Source organism: Hippoglossus hippoglossus, chromosome 9 (genome assembly GCF_009819705.1).
Source record: "Hippoglossus hippoglossus isolate fHipHip1 chromosome 9, fHipHip1.pri, whole genome shotgun sequence".
In the NCBI taxonomy this organism is placed as follows: Eukaryota; Metazoa; Chordata; class Actinopteri; order Pleuronectiformes; family Pleuronectidae; genus Hippoglossus; species Hippoglossus hippoglossus.
This window is the reverse complement of record NC_047159.1, coordinates 4,992,531-5,011,602: the sequence shown is the minus strand read 5'-3', so window position 1 is coordinate 5,011,602 and position 19,072 is coordinate 4,992,531. Positions and strand designations below refer to the sequence as shown.

Below are 19,072 nucleotides of genomic sequence, written 5' to 3'. Positions count from 1 at the left end.
AGTTTCAGCCTCTTGCCTTAAACAATTTCATATTCTTACTTATGCATGCTACAGTACAGTTAGGAGTGTAACAAAGATCAAAAACACTGGAGCACGTGATTGGAGGGAGACATCTCAGAGATCACTTTGCTACCTCCTGATTTCACTGGACAAATTATTTCAGTAGTGTGATCAATCTTGATCAAGAACCTAATGCTTTGGGTAAATAAACACTGGAAACTAGGGTTGGGCGATGTTAACTTAATTGGCAAATGACGATGTATGCAGTGAAACATTTCAATGGACGATGCCCAAAGAAGGGGAGCTATTGTGAAAGGGGGTAAATAACGATATAACGATTAGGAGGCTATTTGTTTAAGACGGGAATAGCAGAGAACCTCAGAATTCACTGGCTTCCTTCTGTAGTTTTGTACTGGCTGCAGATGCTCGGCTGTGCCACGGTTCTGCTGCGTGTCGCGGCTGTTTACACTGGCAGCGTGTCTGCTGCGGTTCTGCAGCAGAGCTGCTGGTTTAACTACTGTATTTCCTTGAATAAAAGTTGGATTGTGTACTCAACTAAATGCCAGGACACTGTGGCATCAAGCCCTGTGTCTTCTGGTTCATCAACAGTCAAAGCCTTGTTAAAACAAATGAATGGATTGAGTCAACAGACACGCTGGAGTGCTTTTATTTTTAAAACGGGTACAAGATGTGTTGCAAACATTTAGGTTTGTGACACATTCAACAGATAATTGTGGTGATTGCCTAAAACTGTGGTGAAAGATAATTTTTACTTTCTATTTTGCTATGACCCGCGTGTGGTAAGCAGAAGATCGGCGAGTCCTCTCATCTCTAGATGAGCAGCACAGCTTCAGTGTGGCTGCTCCTATCTGTCAACATGTGTGCCAAAATGAAACGCAAGTTGTTCCAGTCATTAAGGCCCGGGCGTCAGGCGATACTCCTTAAAGTAGCCTAGCCTACATATTCATCAGTTCTACGGCTCAAGTGTATCTCTGGCAAATTTCTAGGTTATAGTCGACTCTGAAATTGTAGTATAGTAAACACTATAGTAGAGAATCTGTGCATGGCAGTCTGCAACCGTCTGTCAGAGTCGAGCGGGGGAGGGGCCCACCGCCATCGTCCATCAGCCCAACCCTATTGGAAACTTTTTATTATTTCCATTTCCTGTTGACCCACATTTTGAAGTATTCAAACTTCTTCACCACAATTGAGAAGGATAAAATAATCACAATGGCACCTGCTACATTATTGCTGAAAAGCATAATTCTGAGGAGTTGAGTGTGAGGGAAGAGAAAGAATCTACTGGACAGTACGGAACTAAGAGAACAACCAGAAGCTACCACACTTAGTATTTTGGTTTTGCCAAACTGGCACTGGTTCTCGATCACCCAACCTCACGGGCAGTACACTGCGGCAGGTTTACCGCCGCCTTTAGCAAGCCCTCTGGGACACTATGTCTTCCAGTATTCCTCCAGTGTCGGGGCCCAGTCGGCGGGTATCCGATTTCACTAACAGTGACACTGTGACTTGTTTAAGCTTGTTCTTTGTCGACTTTCCACAACTGTTCCTTAACCTCCGTGGGAAGCGTGTTGAAGAGGTCCTCCTCCACCACAAGTCCGGTTCTCTTCAGCTGTCGGCACTCGCCCAGCTCCACGGGCAGACATTCCAGACGGTTTCCTCTCAGTTCCAGCTGGGTCAAACCAGTCAGCTCTCCGAACCGCGATGGCAGAGTGTGCAGACAATTGCTCCCCAAATTCAGAGTGCGAAGCTTCTTGCACTGGAACAACTCATTTGGTAGACTCTCAATCTTTATTCCGAGAAAGGGAGGATGATGTGAAGGGAAAGAAAAGGAAAGACATTGTAATTTGTTACTTTGCAGACATAACAAAGGATAAAATGAATCAACATTAAGCTTAAAATGGTTATAAAACAGTGATATTTAAATGCTCACCCTGTTGGCTGTCACTGCCAGGTACTGGAGATTCTGCAGGGTTCCAATGTCTGAAGGGATGTAGGTCAGGTTGTTATGGCTCAGGTCCAAGAAGCGCAGCTTGCGGCAATAAAACAACTGGCTGGGAATCTTCTCAATCTTGTTCCTGTTCAGGTACAGCTTCTCCAGGTGTGTCAGGGTGCCAATCTGAATGGGAATGTAGGCAATCTGGTTGTACCAGAGCTTAAGGCAGACGAGCCGATGGAGGTGCTGGAAGCTGATGATCTCCTCAATTGTCTTCAGATTGTTGTCCTTCAGGTCGATCTCCTGCAAGTTGTGCAAGCTGAAGATTGAGTGCGGTATGCGTTCGAGATCACAGCGAATGAGCTCCAGTTCTGTCAGGTTCACCATCTTCTTCAGGCTGTTGAGCACCATCAGCTTGGTGCCTTCGTTGTTGATGGAAAGCTTCTGGAGGTGCATGCCCACGTCAGTCACCACCTGAGGTAGCTTGGTGAGATTGCTCTTCAGACGCAGAACTTTGAGCCTCTTGAGCTCCCGAAGCCCGTCAATGACAATGTAACGGTTGTTTTCCGCACTGAGATTCCCGGTCAGATGGAGCTCACTCAGATTCTTTAAACTGTAGATCCATAAGGGAATCTCCTTGATGTCAGTGAACTTGATGTGCAGGGACTTCAAGTTCTCGCGCAAAAAAGCCAATGCTGGAGCTTCGATTTTTGCTGGTGTGTGATAAAGCCACATTTCCCGCAGGTTGATCAGCTGGGCGATGATCGGGGGGATGGTGACATCTGGGATAAGCTCCAGTTTAAGGACCTCCAGCTCCATCAGGTCAAACACAGTGTCTGGAATGCCGCTTAGCATGAAAAGGTGCAACTCCAACTTCTCCTGAGAGTTCTTAGTTATCCTCTGCCTGAGCTTGTCCAATGTCCACTCATTGTTAAGGTTCAGCTGCCTCAGCTTGTTTTCGCTCACTTCCGAGAGGAACACGGCAAAGCGTTTAGAGTACAGAGGGTCGTACTGATCGATCATGTGCAACATGAATGCAAAGTCATTCTTCACATCGGGTATGTCACTGTAGCTGCTCTCTTCCCGTATTGACTCAAAGGAGTATTTCTTTAGAGAGCGCCGGAGCATCCAGCAAAGTGTGTACATGCAGATCAAGCCATACACCACCACTAAGCTAATGTAAAAACAGGCTAAGATTTTAAAAAGTGTGGCCAACGGATGAGCACAGCGGTACACGCTGTAACCCGTCAGACTCTCGATATTTACCGAACAGTCAACGCTGAATTTAATATCATGCACATAATACCCTGTGTAACAGATGATCAATATGAACTTGATGACTTTGATGATAGTCTGACGGATGTACAGCCTGTACACAATGTCCCCCTCTTCAACGTGTATACGGAACTTTTTAACTTTTTCAAACAGGGCTTTTGCTTGTTCGCCCTCTTTTTTCTCCAGAACCCCCGTCTCCGTCCGATCTACAATGCCCTGCTCAAAGCGCGTCTTTGTCCTTTGGAGCATAGGGACACTTGCTTCAACATCCTCACTGATTACCGACTCCTTGTGGTCCATTGAGCCGTTCATCTTCATCGGTTTTGGGTCACTCTCTTCGACCACCGTCTCTGACAGTGCCCTAGTTGTCCATGGGGAGTCAAAGCATTTCAGCAAGATGGACACAAAGTGCTCTAGTTTGGAACTAGTCCGTGGAAACTTAAACCAAAAGTTGCTGCATGCTAGGAAAATAAGGGTGTGGAGTAATACTAGGTAGGGAAAATACTTGGCAAACCAGTGCAATCTGTTCTCGTAGCACACAGCGTCCACATAGTTGTACTGGTGGCGGTCCAGATCGTACTGGATCCCTTTGGGCTCGAGGAACGGTGCGGTGGAGTAATTGAAGTTCTTCTTGCAGGTCTCATTGACCACCCATTTGCAGGGCAGGCAGATCATCTTGTCCTGGGTGACCTGCAATGTCCCTCCAAACACGGAAATCATGAGCATAACAATGGAGATATAGTCGGTGAACACGTCCCACCATGGTTTCAGGATGCGGTACGCTGGCTGAGTGTCCACAAAGTACCGCAGCTCAGTTATGGGGATCATGGTTTATCTGTGTGGGGAGAAAAAGAGATATAATAGAAATAAGAGAGGAGTGGTGTACTGTACAGTGTTTTCAAATGTTGACAAAAATCTCCATTCCATCAATGCCTTAACCACAACACAATACCAAGCTGACGAATCAATATTACAACACCAACTAACAAGGTCATACATCAGAGCATTCCAGACGGTTAATTTGAAGGGTGCTTTGGAGTAATGAAAAAGAGATTCCCAATTGTTGTGACAAAGATTTGCCCGAGTGACTTCACTGGGGTGGGCTACTGCGTTATTGATTTAGCCATTGTTTAACACACACAATTAATCTGCCTTCAAAAGGGGGGCGTCAAACTAGACAAGGCATTTTAAACGTGGCCAAATGGCACACCGGACATCAATAAAATATAAAGTCGATTTTTCTGCATTTCAATTTAAACCCGACAAGATTTCGGTTAGGAGTTAATGGGTAATCCATATGAAGAAATATAAATAAATCATATACAGCCACCTCATAAGTTTATGAAGGCTGTCAACATAAATAACAGAGCAAATAAACAGAACAGTCATGTTCGATTGGTTTAATCATAAAAAAACCTATACGTCTGATTTTCAATAAGAGGGCACCATAATTACTAGGGACATATAAATTCCAATTTTCCTGTTCTGATTCCAATTGTGATACATATGACTATTGAACTTAATGCTACAAATTGTATAGTTAATTTTAGTACATAAATATGTATCATTATAATATTAATACATTGAAAAAATTACATATTTGGATAAAGATAGATACCTAAATCTGTCATACGTATGTGAACACCGTAAGATACAAACTCAAAGATTTCGCCCAACTGTTTACACGATAGGGGAATTCAGAACTGGCTCTTGTTGATTGTCGGTTTCAAATCATCACACAGATCTACGAGCTTATTAATTCCTTCCATTGTTGCTGGTATGCCTTTCTTACAGCTTTGCATGCAAAACAATAATGTAAATGTTCTATGCTGCTGGAAACTTACAACAAGAAGAAATCATGGCGATCTGAGGGGAAGAAACAGTCCAGAGAGATAGCTTCATTTCACAAAGAAGAGACACAATGCTACTCGTCTGAAATGTTAACCAAGTGAGGAAACAACAGGTATATGCTGGAATATATCTAACACTATGCATAAATGCCACTGCTTGCAAACGGAGGAGCATGATCATCACTGAGGGTAAAAATCCTACGTGAAGTAACATTAATGACAGGCAGGCAGATCTATTCTTTGACTAAGAAAACCTAAATGAAACTGAATGTTGTAGTAATATTCTCTCAGAGAGATTAAATAGTTGCACTGACACTGAGAAACTTTGCAGGGTCATAAAGTTTGTACAGGAGAAAGTCTTGTGTATCCATGCAACCTCAAATATACACCTTGTACTCAGGTAGCAAGACTCGAGTAATTACTCCAACCTGTTGTTAGGAAGATATAGCAAATTAAAAAAGCATGCATGAACAACATATGTCTGTGCAAGGATAGATAGCAAATCTCTTTAAGCCACTGGAAAACTGGTTCTACTTACAAATCCACACTGTAAAACGCAATAACTCCATATACCTAACGAGTCAAAGAAAGATCCACAACTACTCCCCGGCTGCTGCTGTGCAGTAGAGCCAGATAAACCCCTCCAAATCAACCTCTAGCCTCGCGAGTGTGACACACCCAGCATGTTAAGCTTTGAGAAGTCACTCTTCCACAGATGATGTTCCGTTTTGGCTGGTTTAACCCAAACAACACGACCGCCAGAGGAGCCACCTTGCTCCCCTGCTCTCTATTCTTAGCCATTTCCGTTAATAATACCCAGAGTATTGTCTGTGGGGGCCTTGAGAAGCACCTCCCTCGACCTTCAGGAGGAGATCCTGTTTACCTTATGGAAGCTGCTGTCTCCAACCACTGTCTCTCTGGAATACTCTGCCGTCACCTTTTGAACCCTCACAGACGCCCGCCCTCCCCTCATAACACACACACACAGTATCAGGAGATGGCCTTCGTCACGGCTTGTACTTTCTTAGGAAACGGTAAAAGCTGGAAGTGTAGACGCCTGGTCTGATCCCGGGCCAAATAAGCAGATATAAACTGGCTCAAGTTCAAAGAAGCTCTTGCAGTGATTCCAGTGAAGTGGCCCCTGGATCGGGAGGACGATGAAGCACCAGCAAACAACGACAACTACGAGAATCTGCTCACCAGTATGGAAGATGTTATCTGTGCTCTGGTCCCTGATGGTGTCTCTGGTGGACCAGCCACTCTCTGTGTATCCAAAGGTCTTCGTTAAACATCGCCACGCTCATTGCCATGAGGTTTTAATAGAAGATCTGGGGAATAAAACAAAACCATGGAGAAATCAAAAATGTGGCCAAAGCATAAATAGGAGTGAGACATATTGGACAGAAGAGAAAATCACCTGCGTGTGTGTGTGTTTGTTATGTTTTCTTTACTCGACAATATTGCTGTAAACAATGTGTGTGTTTGTACATCATAATAAAGCACAGATACACATGTGTTGTTAAACATTCACATTAATAACAAACTAATAATTACCCATCAGCCACCGCTCGTAGCCCGAGCATGAGATGTCTTTGTCAAGTAGCTTGCCAGCTAGCATTTAAAACGAAAGTTACAAGTTGGGTGTTTTTTCCTGTTTACCATTAAAACGACATGACGCCACAGCTTGAATTAAATAACAGTTTCAGAACAAACCACAAACAATAACATTCACTGTTGTTAAAGCACGTTAGCGAACTGAGCTAGGCTGCCGCTAGCTAGCGAGCTAACCTAGCTTACATGCTAACCACCCGGGCTCTTTCTGTCATGGTGAAGTTTACGTCTCTGTTCAAATGGCGGCGGCGCGTTGCTAACACACTATTAAAACCCAACCGGGGTGTTGAACTCACAAGGTTTTCGGGGCTGCGACCAAAATCCAACGCAACTCTTAACACCTGTGGTTTCTGAGACGTAGTGTTTGCTGATGCTAGCGGCTCGGCTAGCTAGCTGTAAACGTGTGTTACTTACACCGCCCAGCCGAGGGGAGGCAGCAGGGTGGTGGGTTGAAACACACGAAGAAGAGCGAGCTTCCTCCTCTGCCTGTCACATGGGGGACAGGAGGATGTTGATGTTTTGACAGGAGCCTCCTGACTTCTTGTTGTGGTTCTGCAGCGGAATCCCGTGTTTTTAACCCCAGACATGTTGAACTCACTGCGGGTTGTGTGCTCAGCCCGAGCCGCTCTGGTGAGGACCAGCCGGTTGTCTGCTGCACTTCCGGGACACAGTTTGTCCAGCAGCCTCCTCCCCAGAGGGGACACATGGCCCTGCAGCATGGACACCAGGGCCCCGGTGAAGGACAGAGGACTGAGTTACCACACGAGTCCATCTCATTCACCGAGGAGCTTCTGCACAGGTCAGGTCCATCTGAGCTGCTGGAGGTGTCAGCAGCCTCTGGACAAAACACCTGCTTTCTTCTGCCTGTCGTGTGAAGCGGTGCAGCCCCCGGAACAAGAGGTGTCCTACTTCGAGATCATGGCTTGGTAAGTTTCTTGTCTCTGCCCCATTTATCTCTCCCACGTGAGCATGTAATGACACCCTGTGTTGCCTCTTTGCAGCGACCACACGTTCACTCTGGACGCACACAAGCTGCAGAGAAGATACCTGCAGCTCCAGAGGGCCCTGCATCCGGACAACTTCGGCCAGAAGTCTGTGGTAGGCCGGGGGATGAGAGGGGACGCTGGGGGAGATGGTCTCTATGAGTCAGAGGAAGCTCTCCCATCTGTTTCTTCTCGTCCAGCACCTTTCATTGTTCTGTTGACCTTCTGTTAACTTGCATATGACAAATACAACTTTAAACTTGAACCATTATTATCTATTAGCAGCAGTGTGGCACAGGGAGCTAACTCTGACCCTTTGTCCCTGTTAGGCCACTTTCTTTTTGTTTTGTTAGTGTGATTTGGCCAAGGAACTAAGTCTGGACAAATCTCAAAATGGCTTTGACAGACGATCCCCCTGCAAGGTTATATAAGGTCGAGGCCCAGTAAGCAAGTTCAAGAATTCAAAAGAACTGAAGAGTTGCTTTGAGGAAGAAGAAACAATGGCTAAATGTTCAAAAATGAAAAATATAGTAGAATGTCGAGTTTTATTTGTCATATGCAAGTGAACACAAGGTCAACAGAACAAGGAACGGTGTTGGACAAGAAGAAACTGGTCAGCTCAGCAGTGCAATAGATACATTAAAATAAAAGCAAGGTAAAAAGAGCTTACTATAAAATAAAAGTAGATTAAGTAGGAGATTCAGGCGACCCGGCATGACAGCAACACCAGGACAGTGGAATTTATTTTCCTAAGACTTCTTCAATGTTTTTCATTACCCTGACATTTTAAAATGTCTCCTGGGGAAAAAGCTCTATTTGAAAATACTTTATATACATACTAACTATATACTATATAAATACGTTAGAATTCGAAAAACAAAGAGAAAAGTAAAGAAAGAAAAGAGAAAGTTAAAATCAAAAGAAAGTTAAATTGTTTGACATTAATAATATGATAAGTAAATAACCTTTGTTGGTATAAAACCCTTTGAAACACAAGCTGAAACTATGGAAGTTTGTCTATTTGTCTTGAAAAACTGAAAGTAAAATGGCTGGTGATTCATTTTCTGTTGATCAGCTCATCAACTGATAGATACATAGACAAATTGATAGATACATTTTATCAGCTCTCATATGGTGGATATCTGAGGACTACTCATACCTCAGTATTTGCTCTAGCTCTTTTTGTGGTTACAACAGGGCCTAATGAAATGTGCTAGCAAGTTGCATCATGGGAGCTTTAAAAATGCCAGGGGCAAAAAATCAGGATAATTCTGCTTTTGCTGCTTAAAAAAATGAAACTTCCAATATAATTTATAGGATTCACACAGCAAACTGTGAAGGTTTATACTTAAGGATACAGAAGTAAATTCAGGAAAGAGATGTGATCATGGTTTGTCCTCTTCTCTTTGGATGGAGCTCTCACTCACTGTTGTATAGGAAATTCTCCTCTTCTTCACTTTTGATTTGTCTATTTTCATAAGCAGATCTCTCTCACACCAGAATGTTGTTATGGATAAAATAGATTTGAGGCGCTCGGTAAATCTCACTCGGCCTGAAGCGCGGCGAGACCACATTTTGCATAAAAACCTCAACAAGATCAACTTAAAAAAGAAATTCTCAAAAAGAAATAAGATTTGTTCAGATGCATCAGAGCACTTTAAAGTCAAATGTGTTCAGAGTTTATTTCAGAGTCATAAATAATAATGGATAATGATTTCCCATCATTTTTTATAGAGGGAGGAGCAGTAGTCTGTTGCTTCACTTCTAATTTACTCTGTACACTCAGGTGGAAAAGCACAATGCAGAATGTTGTCAGGATTCGATAGGAAAGCTAAATTCACGTTCAGCCGAGCCTGAACGCTTTCCACACACACAACCTGTCCAATATTGTACTGACTCTGTTTTATTTATCAGCACCTCTGGCCATTTTTTCTTAATTAGACATCTTCCAGCCTCGGGGGCCTACATCATATATAGAAAACTCATTACTTATACAAGGCTACAAGGCAGCCACCTAGTGCACTAGTTGTTATTACAGAAACAGCTCCACACGATGGGCCCATGGGCCAGCGCTTGAGCCTATTGATTTTCACAAGAGCTGACAGAGCTGATAGCTGGGAAATGTACTCAGATCTGCCAACCATTTCCGAGATACTTTACTTCCCCTCCTTGTTTCTTACACATCTGTTGTGTCGAAGCTGCACCTGCCTCCCTTGAAGGGTCCCAAACTGCTCGACTGTGAAGACGCAGCTGCATGTCACACACCTCACTGACAGGATCACCAAGGATTTGGTGTTTTAGAGAATTGACAGATTCGATTAGGGAAAACCCGCCTCAGATATAATTCCCCTTTGCGACAGATTGATGTGAAGCTCTGGATAATGTAAATATTTGTTGTTCAAAAAGCAAAAGCATCACAAGCTGTTGTCAGACATGGTCTTTGGATAATCTTTGCTTCGGCCCTCATGACCAAAAAATCTCAAATCTTCTTGTCTTTCCAAGTTGACATCTTCTTCCGCATCTTCTACAAGTGTGACTCCTCTTTTTCATCCTAAAATATTTGTGTTCTTCCAGTTTTGCATTTGTCGTGTGTTGGAAACATCAACAACACGCCCACTTGCTCGCAGGGAATTCTCCTGACATTGTTCCTGTTGTATTCTCTCACTCGGTTATTCTTCAGGACATGTTACTCTGTGGCTGGCAGGAGAAAACTCCAGAGAATGTCCCCAGCAACCGACCCAGACATTTGCATTCTCACATACAGCCCCACACTGGAGCCCAGTTCATGTCTGGAAGCAACAATAACACAGGTTTTCTTTCCATTGTGCAACAAACGAATACGGACAGAAACCTAACAGAACCCTCTTTTTGCAGACGGAGCAGGAGTTTTCAGAAAGCCAATCGGCTCTCGTGAACAAAGCATACACGACTCTGCTTAAGCCTTTGAGTCGCGGCCTTTACATGGTGAGTCTGAAATCGCTGCCTCTACTCCTAACGAATAGTTTATTTCCATAACTGCGAGCTCTGTGTGTCTGATCCCTCGTTCAGACGGAAACATTACCATCTGACGTTGAAGAGTACTGACATGCATTTAAAGGAGCCTGGTGAACTCCCACCCCCCTTGTGTTTCAGCTGGAGCTGCAGGGGATGCGTATAGAGGAGGGCACCGACTCCGGGGCTGATACTGAGTTTCTGTTGGAGCTGATGGAGATCAATGAAGCTGTTGATGAGGCACGGACTCCGGAGGAAGCCAATCAGATCGGACAAGACACAAAAGGTAAACAAAACCGTTTCAGTTTATCTATTGAAAGTCTGGTTGAGGGATTTGAGCTCGTTATGAAACATAAATTTGCTCAAGTGGACCAGTCCTTGGTTAATTGGTGCTGACACATCATCTATTTCAGATTTATGATAAGTTATATGATTATTTTTACATTTCCGGGCCTTAGATTTTTTTTTTAAACCAAACAATATAATCAATCCAAGCATTATAAGTCTAAATTGCTCACTGGGCTAGCTGAGATGTGCTTTATTTTAAGGGTTAAAGTTGTCAAGAATCCCCGTTCTGGTTGATGTGGCGATACCTGCGGTTACCATGGTAACAGCAAGTCATTTCACACCACAGACAACACCTTTTGAGCAGCTACACAACAGCAGACAACATAACACAAGAGCAGGTGATGAGCAAGTGATGTGTGCGGTTTTAAATGCAGCCAAAGAAAGCAAACATGTATGTGAGTAGGCGGCAACTGAAAATACTGGGAATAATAAAGCAAAATACATAGAAATCACAGTAATTTCAGAATTAATATATTGACCACAGATGTTATGGGATTTGATTTAATGGAAATAATGGATTACAACTTTAACAAAGGGTTAACTAGTGACACAAAGGTCATACATACATATATATATATATATATATATACCTGCCTTTGATATAGAAAGCACATAAGGTCACTAACTGATGCGTACTTGACAGATTTACTGTATATTTGCCTGTATTTGTGTATATATATGTATTTAATTGTGCTCGAGTACCGGATGATGCACGCATCAAACTGTTGACACTCTTTGATTTCACTGTTGTCTGTTCCACTTCAAATCAAGCACTTCATCTCAGAGGCGAGCGTGCTTTTGAATTTCCAGGAAAAAAGAACAGCATGATGCGTCCCATGTCTTGTTAACATATGCAGAACTGGAACTTGTCTCCTCCTCACTTGCAGGGAAACTGGCAGACTTGACAGAGCGGATAGACGCTGCCCTTCGTGAAGGTATTATGCCGCAGCGAAGCATTTTCTGTTCCGCCCACGCGCTCGTTTATTTGTTTTATAATCTATGCTGAAGCTTACCTTAAAGTCGCAGAGTGAGTCATTGATTCAATCTCCTTTTTGCGCGCTTTGTCTTTTTTAATCAGCGGAGCTTCAGACTGCCAGAGCTCTTCTCGCCCAGATGAAATACCACGCAAACATCGAAGAGAAAGTCAAGGAGAAACTTCGAGAATTCATGTAATTTCTACCCTTTATTAAACATTATTGTATATTTGTAGCCACTTTTGTACAGAACGCACAGATTGTTGTGTAAAGTGATTATTCATGTTAAATTAAAAACCTGTATTGAATAATACACAACTGGATTAATAGTGGTTTGTACTTAATATACTATTTTTATTTGTTATTTATAACTGTGCAGATATATGAGGATGTAATTAGATGCAGACAGTATCTCCCCCTGAATTCCACTCATTTCAAATACCTAATCACATCCACATGTACCTAATGTATCATTTAAGACGACAGAGATGTATTATTGGCTGTGATTAGAAAACTGCTCGGAGTGTTTATATGATTATCCTGCCTATCAGTTCAGAATCTTTTCATTCTCTCACACACACACACACTCACACAGACACAGGACCCCCCTCCTGTTCCTCAGGGTGCCTTTAGGGGGAGACATAACACCTTGACAGTCATCATGCAGAGGAGCAGCACATGTCGAGCAAACAGGAGATGTGACCAGAGCCGAGTGCTTTCATCGAGGCGGACAACTCATTGAATTATGAATGGCGGTTCTCACATGTAGCATTAATGCTATGATAATCAGGAAGACCCCGCTGAATGGCGATCTCTCGAAGAGCCAAAGATCCTGTGATCTGTGTAATTCCTCACTCGTGAATTGATGCACGCTGACCCCCCGTGCACCTTCGCCTGCAGCACGCTCGCTGTGCACCAGAATGTAAATTCATCCACCTTCTCCCTCTCACTTTTGAAGGTTGTTCTTTCATCACCGTAGGGAAGATTTGTCATAATCTGTAATTACTTTGCAAATTGGAGTTTCATCAAAGCTATTGATCTGAGGAAGTGATACAGTCATAATCACAGTGAAATACAGAGGAGTGTAGGGGGGGGGGGGGGGGGGTGTTAATGTGGTGGCACTGGCAGAGAGTGAAGCAACAGATCATATGACGAATGCACCAGGGTCACAACTGAAACCAGCTTGTGTGTTATAGTGGTTTTACATTGACACTGTTTCTCTGCAGCTCAGTCCACTGGAGCATCCCTCTGTGACACATCCTGGTGGGTTGTTCATTAAGTCTGGAACAACAATGTCCTGTGTCTGAGGCTGTTCCTGTTTTCTCACCGTGGAGAAGCAGTTTCCTTAATACACGTGGTTAGACAGTGAATTAAACAGGGATACTCCCACCAGAGGCCTATTTATTATTCATGGTGTAATCGGAAGGCATCTATAATCGGAAGGTGCCTTTAAATTAATGGGATCGACCGACACTGAGGCCACTGCTGCTGTCTCACGGAAACTCTTTGAAATTGAGTTTGAAAGAGACGAAAGAGGAGAAGAAGAAAAAAAAGAGAAACTCACTACAGCCAGGCTGTGAAATTGACTTGGATGGGAAAGCTTGGCAAAATGAACTAGGTACATGGGACCACCGGGCAGCTTCTGGAATGAATCAGGTCAGCATCAGGCACACTACACAACATGCTGCTGCTGCTGCTGCTGCTGCTGCAGGGCTTAGCAGGATTTGTGGCTGTTGCGCTCGGGGTTCAGATATTTCCTGTGCAGGTCTACGTGACCCAATAAAGCCAATATAATTACTCGTGTTAGTTCCTGCAGTAGTTTGGCATTTGAAAGCAACGCCATGCAACTTTTTACCTTTTAAAATAGCAGCTTCAAAATGACTTTGATGGTTCACTGAGAATGTTTCCTCTTTCATTCCCACTCCTCACCCTGAACATCTGATCCTGCTCCATATGTGGCTTTGGTGAGTGGGTACGATCTCCTGTGAGAAGTGTGGAGCTGACTGAGAGTCGAGGTTTTAAATTGACTGAATCACATCCGGCAAGTGGAAGAGTAAAGCTGAGCTGTAGAACAGTTAGAGAAAGTCATTATAAACCAGTGTTTATCTCCAATATTCAGCAGGAAACTTTTTAAATATGAAGAGTTCTACACAGAGTTTGGTGGATTTGTTGCAGCGGCAGCTCTTCCTGTTCAGGAAGCCGGGGATCATGGGTAATATCCACCGTTCGGTTGTGTTTTTTGTTCAGTGAGTGGGAGCTGTTTGATCGCCACCCTCCTCCATGTAAGTGGATGGGACTTGGGCAAAATTAAAAAGTCAAAGTACACCTCAAATTAATGTTTCTGTCATTTTAGGTAGTTCTTCTCACACTGACATATGCTTGAAATAAATATCATAAGATTAATGTGCTCTTAATCACAACGGTCTCATGATCACATTAAGACTCTCAACAGAAACCCTAATAGAAAAAAAGAAATCTCATTATAGACGAGAAAGTGCACGTAACGCAGAATTCCATATAGAGCCTCAGCTATAGATACTGTACGATGAAAAGTCTGAGTAACACAGGTTAAAACCAGGGAAGATGACTCACCGGAGCTTAGCTTTTTTCCCGCTCTCGCAGCCGAGCAGCAGTCTTTATGATCCTCGTCCTTCTGCTCAGCTTTTGTGAGTCAGACGCCGGAGTGTCAGTCCCATCATCCCACACCTCGAGCCTGCTGTGTGTGCTCGTGTCTCACCAGGTAGTAATGCCATTATAATGTACCACTATCGGGATTTCTCACCCTCCCTTAATCCATGTTTTTATGTTGTTTACCTCATCCCTTTACCGAGCCGTGTCTTCACCTTCCCGTAAAGCTCCTGAACTGCAGCCGGCTTTGAAACCTGTTGCTGTTCCCGGAATCATTTAAACCTGCTTATTCTTTGTTCATAGTTGTTGTATCTATATCTGTAGAGCGAGAGACAGGAAACACAGGGAGAGGAGGGCAAGGAACCTACTGCTTGAAGACACATATGATAAAACCAGAGTGTGTAGCTATAGATAAGATGTCGGCAGATACAATGTGGGCATGTCCTCAGATAGGATGGGAACTTAATACCAAAGACCGCCCCAAGATGGACACCCCCTGGAAAACAAGGTAGTCCCAAATCTACCGTATATTAAGTTTGATACAAGAATAATACAGCCTTTTAATTATTGCTATGGATGGGGTTTATCTAATGGCTAACCTCAAAATAAATCTACTTAAGTAAAGTACAAATACCTCACACTACTGGTTTTTAACCACAACCTGGTTACACAGTATAATTCATGGAGACAATATTCTTCTCAAGATTGCAAGAATCATAAAAAGTAAAAGCAGCAACACGTTTTCTGTCTGCACAGTTGGTGACAGCAACACAACACCTGGCATGTCCATATGTCGACTGATGTGAGTTGATACAGTGAAAGATACTGGGAGATGGAAACTGGCAGCAGGAAACAAACACTGCTTTGTTTTTTAAATTTGCGGGTAAGCATTCAATCCATTTTCTCAAAGAGAAATTTCCTGCCTATCGTTTACATCTTATCTTCATTAAAACAATGGATGGGATATTTCAAACACTCCAGATTGCTTTGTTTTTTCCCTCCTTTAATGTAAGTATAAGTCAAATCGAAACACACTTTGACAATAAATCCCTTTCTTCTCGGCTGCATGTTTGCGGGGAGAATTCCCAGCGGTACGAGCCTCGCTGTGGCAGGCGAGCCGCTCTTCCAAGCTTTTGATATCGGCCCTGCTGAGAGATTTCTGGGGGAATTCTCTGCGGAGGAAAAGGCCTGTGCATTTAGACGCGGCTTGTTTGTGTGCTTGTGCACACATTGCTGCATGTGCTCGTTGAGACCGGAATCAAGAGCCATGTCGTATCTCCAAATCCCTCCGACTTCTCAGAATGGGCAATCGGCCCACCAGAAAGCAGTTGTCGAGTAATCCCCTTATCAATTGCCTTCTGGAACCTCATGTCACATATATTCCTCCAAATGATATTGGATTTGATGTGGTACACTGCACCAATCGAACACTTCTGCTGGTGTGCCTGGTAGCAGGAATATTACTGTACAGTGTATTCCAGGGTTTTTAGTAAGTAATTGGTCAATTTGGTTGTTGGGGCGGCTGGTGTTCAGGATGTAGAGTGGGTCGTCCGCTAACGACGACATGAAGTCAGCGGTTAGATCCCTGTTTGCTTGATTCTGAATGCTGAAGTGTCCTTGGGCAAGATACAATTGTACCCGACAGCTGTGCCGACAGTATGTGAGTGTTATATGATAGATAAAGCACTTCACATAGATGCACTGTGTGAACACAATAACGTAGAGACCTCTAAAGGGTCAAAGTGTAGAAAACACTATATAAGTACAGACCATTAACCATCTTTATAATTCAGACCTGGGTGGCATTGTGTTGTTAGTACTGTCACTTCTCAGCAAGAGGGTTCTCACTTCAAATTCCATTCCAGGGCTTTTCTTTGTGGATTTACTTTGGCTTCCTCCTTGAAACGCAGATCAATTTAATTGGAGAATGTTTCTATGCATTGGCCGCGGGAAACGCTATATATGATTTCCAGGATACGATACCCAGCCTCTCGCCCAATGCCAGCTTGGCTCCAGCACCCCACCGCCTCAGGATAAGCATCATGGATGGATTGATAATTCAGTACAGTCAGATACCTATAGTGTGCCACTGGTGCGTATAAAGTATCTCTTGTTTTCTCTATGGTCATTAGAGATGTCAAATCTCCTTTCTTGAAGATGGAGGTGTTGCTATGCAAAAGCAGGAGACCCAGGAAAAGCAAATGGATGTTTTTCCGTTAAGATCCATGAATTTTTCTCTTAAAAATCAACAAAAAATATCTTGAAATGTTAAAGAAAGCAGGAAAAATTGGCCTTGTGATGCCGATCTGCACCAAAATGTAGAGACTTCTTTCCAGACCCAAACACATTCTTTCACCAAGTTCCATGGCAATCTGTTTTAGCTTAAATCCTGCTAACAAATAGAAAGACAAACAAAAACAGACAACCTCATGGGCAGAGGTGAAAATATCAAATATGTGAAAATGCCACAGCTACAATATCTTCTCAGTGGAATCTCACAGGAAAAAGCAGGGTCCAGTTTTAATTAAACATCTGTGAAGCAGCAGGCAGCGGGTGGATCTGCACATTAAGAAGGATTTTCTTTTTGCTGTCCCATTGAATCACCGGGAGATATTGCTTCAAAAGGCTCCTTTGTGGTTCTTGGGTGTGGAAATCCTTTGAAGGTGAAGAACCAGGCATTTTTTAAACAAGGTGTATGCGTGTGGAAACAGATCAGCCATTCACTTTCAGCCGCGTGCAAACCACTCGCCTCTGCCGGGATCGCTCCCCTCACCTTATCTCCTGCACTGTGCTGCAGATCCTCCCCGCCGCCTATCTCGCGGCAATCACATTGTCCATGGTTCAGATCTGGCCTGCTTTTTCCTTTTTTCCTCCTCCTCCTTCTTCTCATCTCATCTGAATACCTTGCACGACATTGTGTTTCAGTGCCTAATCAGGCTCTGGATTCCACCCTGACATTGTGGCTCTCAAATGGCTTAGGGCAAAGTCTTTCACTGATCTCTGGAAACTAGCATAAGTACTCCCCGCTCTTCTTAGTGCAGCGTCGAGTCTCTGTGAGAGTCCTAATCAAGTCATCAACACCCTGTGTGAACTGGGACCAGACTGGAGAGAGGGAGGGAGAGAGGCACTTTTCATCATGATGCCCTTATATTTTATAATGTTTTAATGTTTTATGGTCACATCGTGGACTGCATATAAAGATGGACGACATGACAGCTGCCCAAATGTGAAGCCAAAACATCTGCAGCATAGGTCGTAAACTCTGCCTCCTCCATGTTAGCAGATGGGACATGGAGCAAACTCAAAAGTCATCTTCAATACTTTTTTCCCGTATAAAGGTTTCTGTCATTTTAGGTTGTTCTCACGTTGATGTGTGTTCATTATTCTAGTAAATGTGTTTTTAATTTGATGCTATAAGAACCGGCTGAAACATCATGATTGACAGCTGAGACTGACTCGTGATTGGTCGAGCGTGTGTATCGTGGGACCTTTAAACCGACTTCAGCTGAGCCACTTTCCTGCCTGCGTGCACATCCGCTTTAAAAATATTTTTCTGATCCCTGGGAGGCAAGAAAAAACCCCCTGTAAATACACCAATGGCCACTGACATAATCACCTTATGGAGCTGACATAGTGAACCTGTTCACACACAGAGCCGCAGATACAGAGCAACATTAGCATTCATTTGAAGCCATGTCTCCTGCCACCTGCCAAATGTTCAGTATTCACTCTGGTCTCCAGTAACTCCTGAGAAATATATTATCGGGGAAATGTTTCCCTATGTGCAGCAGCTAGTTGCTAACTTTATCTTTCTGCTCCTCGGTACTATAGGCATGGAGCTATTTATGTTCATTGGTAGGAGACACGATGTCCATGTTTACAGTTTATGCCATCAACACATGATGTGGAAGTCATGTTTAAACTACATGGGTTCTCGCATACCTGGATCCGCCCTCTGATCTGGATCAGCACCAACATTTAATGGGTTCTTCCTTTACCCAAACCATCCTTCCACCAAGGTTTGTGGTCGGGTAGTTTTTACACAATCTTGCTTTGAAACAAACCAACCAAGAAACAAACAAACAGATAAAAACATAACCTCCTTGGTGCAGGTAACAATAGATGGAGGCTATTTTGATTTAGCATCAAACACAAAATGTCCTTCACAGCCTGAAGAATCACACCAGGCAATAATAATATGTTTTCTGTGTGAAAACGACTCATCACAGATCTCTCTCCGTCACATCATTGTAGCGTTGAACCGAAGTGTAAATACTGGTTTCCAACAGCCTAATGTCATAGAGATTGTGAGCGGAACTGGGGACACTCGGCAGCTGGTGTGAATACTAATGTTCAATCCTCAAGTGAAGAGACATCACACCCAGCCTCAGCTTTACTGCAGGTGGGCCACACGGCTTTTCTTTCTGAAGGAAGGCACGACAGGATGATTGCATTGTG

The 19,072-nt window shown here is 43.5% G+C and overlaps 2 protein-coding genes across 5 annotated transcripts; one reads left to right on the top strand and one right to left on the bottom strand.

The window, feature by feature from the left end:
- Positions 1-410: 410 nt before the first annotated feature.
- Positions 411-7,129, bottom strand: lrrc8ab (leucine rich repeat containing 8 VRAC subunit Ab). Of its 3 annotated transcripts, XM_034595275.1 has the most exons (5): positions 6,987-7,129; positions 6,280-6,407; positions 5,074-5,095; positions 1,952-4,064; positions 411-1,807 (listed from the first exon to the last, which is right to left on the bottom strand). In XM_034595275.1, exons 4-5 carry the CDS (start codon positions 4,055-4,057, stop codon positions 1,532-1,534), a joined length of 2,382 nt encoding a protein of 793 aa, XP_034451166.1. In that variant the 5' UTR covers positions 4,058-4,064; positions 5,074-5,095; positions 6,280-6,407; positions 6,987-7,129; the 3' UTR covers positions 411-1,531. The 3 variants fall into 3 exon arrangements, with proteins under 3 accessions (XP_034451166.1, XP_034451164.1, XP_034451165.1); XM_034595273.1 differs by lacking the exon at positions 5,074-5,095 and having other exon boundaries at positions 6,987-7,128; XM_034595274.1 differs by lacking the exons at positions 5,074-5,095; positions 6,987-7,129 and adding an exon at positions 6,497-6,948.
- Positions 7,130-7,146: 17 nt separating this feature from the next.
- On the top strand, positions 7,147-12,301 carry hscb (HscB mitochondrial iron-sulfur cluster cochaperone). Of its 2 annotated transcripts, XM_034595276.1 has the most exons (6): positions 7,147-7,616; positions 7,692-7,788; positions 10,548-10,637; positions 10,806-10,950; positions 11,900-11,947; positions 12,091-12,301. In XM_034595276.1, exons 1-6 carry the CDS (start codon positions 7,276-7,278, stop codon positions 12,183-12,185), a joined length of 816 nt encoding a protein of 271 aa, XP_034451167.1. In that variant the 5' UTR covers positions 7,147-7,275; the 3' UTR covers positions 12,186-12,301. The 2 variants fall into 2 exon arrangements, with proteins under 2 accessions (XP_034451167.1, XP_034451168.1); XM_034595277.1 differs by lacking the exons at positions 11,900-11,947; positions 12,091-12,301 and adding an exon at positions 11,165-11,888 and having other exon boundaries at positions 10,806-11,001.
- The last annotated feature ends 6,771 nt before the right edge of the window (positions 12,302-19,072 follow it).

Coding starts and splice junctions, on each gene's coding strand:
- lrrc8ab (XM_034595275.1), bottom strand. CDS start 4,057: ATGATCCCCATAACTGAGCTGCGGTACTTTGTGGACACTCAGCCAGCG. Junction 1,808..1,951: donor TGGCAGTGACAGCCAACAGG/GTGAGCATTTAA, acceptor CTCGGAATAAAG/ATTGAGAGTCTACCAAATGA.
- hscb (XM_034595276.1), top strand. CDS start 7,276: ATGTTGAACTCACTGCGGGTTGTGTGCTCAGCCCGAGCCGCTCTGGTG. Junction 7,789..10,547: donor ACTTCGGCCAGAAGTCTGTG/GTAGGCCGGGGG, acceptor CTCTTTTTGCAG/ACGGAGCAGGAGTTTTCAGA. Junction 10,638..10,805: donor TGAGTCGCGGCCTTTACATG/GTGAGTCTGAAA, acceptor CTTGTGTTTCAG/CTGGAGCTGCAGGGGATGCG.